The sequence below is a fragment of the Phalaenopsis equestris genome, unplaced genomic scaffold (assembly GCF_001263595.1).
Source record: "Phalaenopsis equestris unplaced genomic scaffold, ASM126359v1 Scaffold000174, whole genome shotgun sequence".
NCBI classification, from domain to species: Eukaryota; Viridiplantae; Streptophyta; class Magnoliopsida; order Asparagales; family Orchidaceae; genus Phalaenopsis; species Phalaenopsis equestris.
The window spans coordinates 1,762,365-1,768,484 of record NW_018164616.1 but is presented as its reverse complement, the minus strand read 5'-3'; the positions used below and the strand labels follow the sequence as shown (position 1 = coordinate 1,768,484).

At 31.1% G+C, this 6,120-nt stretch overlaps 1 protein-coding gene across 1 annotated transcript; it reads left to right on the top strand.

The window, feature by feature from the left end:
• The first annotated feature begins 1,346 nt into the window (after positions 1–1,346).
• LOC110022166 (myb family transcription factor APL-like) lies at positions 1,347–3,202 on the top strand. The gene is made up of 6 exons (XM_020720980.1): positions 1,347–1,792; positions 1,873–1,949; positions 2,039–2,093; positions 2,195–2,255; positions 2,392–2,464; positions 3,041–3,202. The coding sequence occupies exons 1-6, from the start codon at positions 1,618–1,620 to the stop codon at positions 3,200–3,202; spliced, it is 603 nt and encodes a 200-aa protein (XP_020576639.1). The 5' UTR covers positions 1,347–1,617.
• Positions 3,203–6,120: the final 2,918 nt, after the last annotated feature.

The following is a 6,120-nucleotide window of genomic DNA, read 5'->3' as shown; positions in this document are numbered from 1 at the left end:
ATACACTCCTTGTACCTTATGGTACTAAATTTGTATCTTCAGGTACAAGCAGGGTATAGGCATGATACAAAATTTGTACTCTCAGAAGGGTACAAAATTTGTACTCTGCTTGTACCTTGAGCCTATTTAAATGTGTTACGTGTCATGATGTTATTGGAGTTCAGATATATTTGAACTCCACACTTAATATTGTTTTCCAAATATACACGATTGCACTACACTACAATGACTTTGATCAATCCTTAATATTACATACAAGGACATAAAATTCAATTAATAAGATAATTATTATTCTTTGCAAAACAAATTAGCCATCGTTGGTCATTTGAAATTGATAGTATGTTATAAAAATAATACAATATGTTGTTAATGAATTAATAGAACAGAAATGAGTATCAATACTAATATTCTCAAGACTTTCTAAGAATGATGATTTTGAACATGCATGTATATATAGCATTTCATGCAAGCACTAAGTGTGCAATTATCAAAGTAAATTAGGCTAATACAGATAGATTATATATACAAAGCAGCTGGCTCATGATTGCACGGGGCTCTTCTCTAGCCTATTCGGAAAGCTCTCCGCTACTTGTTAGAAGAATAATAAGCTTAAAGAGACAGCAGATGTCTTCCACCTTTCTTCTTCCCACTACGGTTTATATATAAACAAGCTTCAGAACTATTTATTTCTAGTCTATTTTCATATATAGGGCTGTCAAAAAAAAATTTGTTGTTCAGGAACAGTCATGTTCAACTCGTTTTAGCTCGAAATAATATATATATATATATAATTGATGAGCAATATTTTTAAATAATTTGGTTGACTATAAAGCTACAAAAATTTATAATCAATTAAAATTATTAATAAAAAATAAAATAAAATATATATTAAATTATGTTTAAATGATGTTTGAATATAAATAGTAAGATTAATATCTCGCTCATACATATAACATCCTATTGTTGTTTAATGCAGTTGGAACCTTTTCTCTAAACATTTGGTTCAGGTTCGAATACAATATTTTACATTTGTTTTTTTCAATTTAATTTTAACAAGTCAATTTCGAGCCAAATCCGAGCACGAATATTTAAATCGAGCTGAACACGAACACACTGTTCACGAACCGATTTCGAACACGAGCCAGCCCGAGCTCGTTCAAGCGTTGCTCGTTTACAACCCTATTCATATGTATATGTTTATATAACGTCTAAATTTTAATATCTATTTTACCTAACATTTAAATTTTTCAATCACAACAAAAAGGGACAAATTACATATAAAAAATTGCTCTTTTTTTGGGGGGGTTGGAATTGCAATAACCCTACTTGTTATTCTTTTGGGGGGGGGGTTGGAATTGCAATAACCCTACTTGTTATTGCAAGTTAAAGAACGATACGCAAGAGAGAGAGAGAGAGAGTTAGAGAGAGAGAGAGAAGAAGGCAGATAAAGAAGAAAGACAGAGTACTGAGACCTCAAGCCATCTCTTCCAAAAGAGAAACGCACCCTATTCCTTCATATATGCCAATTCTTTCTCATTGAATCTCCTCTAATTCCTTTGATATCAGTTGAGGAAAAAATAAAAAAGAAAAAGAAAGAAAGAAAGAAAGAAAGAAGGAATGTTCTCTTCCAAGAAGCCAACTATGAATTCACATCCTGAGAGCAGGGCTCCTCTGTGTGTTCCGGTCGACTCCGGCCTCGTCCTCACCACCGACCCCAAACCTCGCCTCCGGTGGACCGTCGAGCTCCATGAACGCTTTGTCGATGCCGTCGCACAGCTCGGCGGCCCTGACAGTATCTCTTCTTTCTTCTCTTCTTCAAGCTCTGGCTTCTTCATCTCCTCGCTTCTCTTATGAATGTTTGATTTTGTGCAGAGGCTACGCCAAAGACTATCATGAGGGTTATGGCTGTCAAAGGTCTTACTCTTTATCACCTTAAAAGCCATTTGCAGGTTGTTATATGATGAAGAGAATTGCTAGCGATTCATATGTTTTAGGTTTGTTATATTTATATTGATTATATATTTATGTTGGTGTATAGAAATTTAGGCTTGGGAAACAGCCGCATAAGGAATTTTACGACCATGCCAAGGATGGTGAGAGAATTTAATTTCTTTCCATAATTATATATATATATATATATATATTGAGATTAAATTGATATGCATTTTGTTACTGTGGATAATTCCAAGAGCAGCTCTTGATATGCAAAGAAATGCAGCATCTTCTTCTGGGATTATGAGTCGAAGCATGAATGAGTGAGTTGCTTCTTGAAATTCTACATATGGCAATTTCTCAGCTATTTAACTTCTCTTTTTTTTACCTTTTTACTAATTAGAATTGAATATTTACTTTTTTTTAATTATTTTTTAAATTCTACCTTCCTTTTTATAGCAGGAACGTCCATATTACAGAAGCACTCAGGATGCAGAAGGAGGTTCAAAGACGACTGCATGAGCAATTAGAGGTTTTTATTTATATATATTTTATTTTTTGTTTCAAAGAAAATTGGCATTTGGCAGAAATCAAAATATCGATTTCCCATGTGTTAGGCCTCATGGAGAGAGTCTGCATTATACGCCTAAATATTTGTGAACTCAGTGCCACTGGGGATTGAACCAATGACCTTAGGGGACTTACAGTGAACCCCGCTAATCAACATTATATAATTTAAAATATTTGTACCAAACTTTAGCAGAGAATAGAAGACCAATATACAGTTACTGTTCTTGCTTTGTAGACCTTTGATTTTTCCTCGCCTTATACATAAAAAATATTTATTTATAACCGACAAACTTTAGCAGAGAATAGAAGACCAATATATAGTTATTGTTCTTGCTTTGTAGACCTTTGATTTTTTCTCGCCTTATACATAAAAAATATTTATTTATAACCGTTATGATATCTTACAACATAATGAAAAAAATATATTTCTATTCAAATCTGTCTTGTATCTTGGACTAAAAACAAGCCAAGAACATATATCACCATGCACATTTTTTTCTTTATTTTCGTATGACTATTTCACCATATGCATATATAGGTTCAAAAGCACCTTCAAATGAGAATTGAAGCCCAAGGAAAATACATGCAGTCCATATTAGAGAAAGCATATCAAACTCTAGCTGGGGAAGAAAAATCAATCCCTGCCACAGCAAGCTTCAAATTTCACTTCCTTCCAAGACCTCCATTTATTCAACAATGAACAGCTCGAAATGTCTCAGGACCACTTCTTCCCCACAAATGAAATTCTTTCTTTGGGAAAAAAGAGACCTATTAATTCATACTTTTGTTCAAATGGAAAGAGTCCAATGGTTTGGTCTGATGAACTCAAAATACAAGAATTTGGACCTCATGAAGAAAACTCTAAGATTGATCATGAAAGTCTGCAAATTGCACCAACAGTTACTAATGGAGGAATGGAGATGGATAGGAGTGTAGGTACTCCGGAGAGGATGAGTCCAATGATCAGAGGTGGTGGATTGGGACAAACAAGGAACTTGTCTTATGCTTGAGTCAATGTATGAGATATAAAAACCTTTTTTTTAAGTTAATTGCATGATTAAATAAGTAATTTAGTGTTTAGAGTGGGTGTTTGGCTACTTAAATATTAGTAAAATGCTTGATTGAAAATACAAGTTATGTTGGTTCCATGCAAATCAATAGTTGTTCAAGCTAAATAAATTTGAGTAGAAATATTAATTTGTATTGAGTTTTTTTTTTTCTTTTATATCTTCTTTTAACGATTTAGGCTTGCCTGTTCATGGGTTATTTAGTGAGAATTTAATTAGTTTCAGGTTTTGAAGTTCAGCTGAGAATATAATCAATTTGCTTGTACAGTTCTTAGGATCATACAGGTTATATGCAATAAATTAATTGTATTATTGCTGATAATATGTAAAGTAGGGGCATTTACATTCTAAACCATTACAGAATGGAAGTGAAAATGAGCAATTCAAAGCAAAATACTCATTATTATTAACAGAAGAATATTATAGTCTGTTCTATTTGCAAAATGTATGACTATTTAATTTTAGACATTGTATATCATTTAATTTGAATATATAAAAAAATTGAAATTTGGGGTACGTTTGGGGCAGCTTGTGCGTTTCAGGATCAGCAATTTATCTAGAAACAAGGCCTGCAGGTCGACCACAGCGTTCGATTGCATTTTAGGATAAACAGTCAAAACGCGCGAACCAATTAGTGCCGCGGCGTTTTCACAAACGCCCCCACAATTATAAGCTGCCCCAAAATGACCCTTAACTTATTATATAAAAATGCATCATTTTAAAGTAAGTTAGAGGGAAAATAAGTAGTTGTAAAGTTGATTGGATGCAGAAGCAATTTAAGGAGATTTGTGTAGACACCGATCAAAGAGAGAAAAGAAAAACAAATATTGACCCAAAAAGATGAACTTAACGGAAAGAAATTGAATTTAAGATGAGACTAATTGATGAATGGTTTATTTCAAGCCTTTGAAAGGCAGAAAATTGGAATATGTATGGATAACATTTGTATATGTTTTTTATTCAAAAAATTAAAGCTGTGTGATCGGCAAGCTTGCATGCTATTTATTAATATGCATGGAAAGATATGCACGTGATCAAGAAGCACTTTGATGCACATGCAATTTTAGCCTAAGTTACTCTGCTTTGTGCACCAAAGATTGAATTTCATCATTTGGTCCACTTTATTTAGTAACATGGTGCTCAAGAATTCTTTTTTTAAGAGATTTATTAGGGATTATTTAAATGATTTTTAAGTAATTGTTGTTAACATTATCATAAATATGATGAAATACTAATTATTATTTCTTACATTTTCTTTTTTTTTTAATTATTGTTCAGACATCTAAAATTTTAATAAAATTTTAAATATGATTTAAGTACTTAATGAAAACTTAATGATAATATTTTAAATTTTGGCATATTTTGACTTTAAAAGTGTAACTTGTTTTAAAAATTTTGATTAATATTTATGTTGACAAAAAATTAATACAATTAATTTTTTTTATAAATGTATGACTTATTAGTTATCTCTAATCTTAATAAAAATAGTTTTAGCTAAATGAATTGATTAATTAGTCATAAAATTTAATTAAGTGTAATAAATAACTATTAAATGTGACTTACTAATTAGGTTTTAAAAATCGTGATACTTATTTTCTATATTTAATCACACTCGCAAGAAAACGTCAGTCACAACTAATGATTTTGAAAAATATACTAACACCACTTCTATATTTAAGTTTCAAATTAATTAGAACTCAAATAATACTAGAGATTAAACAAAACATGATGTACTATGCTTCAAAATATGACCTATTAACTATTTAAAAAAAAATTATATGTACAAGGGTTGCGAACACACGAATTTATTACAAGTGCAAGACATTTATTCAAAACACTCTGACATTTGTAAGAAAATATCAAGCAACTTAAAATCATCATTTAATCATTAATACGATGGCTCCCCTAATAAAAATTTGGAATAGATAAATATTTTTTCTTAAGAAAATAATTTTCATAACAATAAAATTTGATTTTTCTATGGATTTGAATAAATACATTTGTGCGAAGAATTAATGATGCAATTAATATTCAAATAAAGTTATTCTTGCTAAAATTTTAATCCATTTTTTATGTGTTTTTGCCCATCATCATTTCTAATTACTTTTCTAACAATGCAATTAATGACTCTATAAATTTAGGCTACAAAAGTCCCCATGATCTCATGGAGGACACTATGTAAATAATCGAGGACTATTTTGCCACTTTACTCATACTCTATATGTTTGTAAGAGAAATTTAAGAATAAAATCTTCAAGAGTATAAATAATTACATGAAAAATTTCTCATCTTTATAGAACCGAGACTCACCCATCCCCTAATTTCACCATTCATTGAAGCCCTTTAATGTTTTGCTTTGTGGTAGCCAACCTAAATGCTCGCATCATTACATGCAAAACTCAAATAAACTATAAATATGATATATTCATCAGAAATTACTAGAAGAATTATAAACAAAATCAGGTGGCAAATCCTAGGCTTATTGATCTAGCTTCCATGAGAGCTAAAGCCGAATAAAAGTGACTGACATATGTTGCTAGTCTTATTAGGG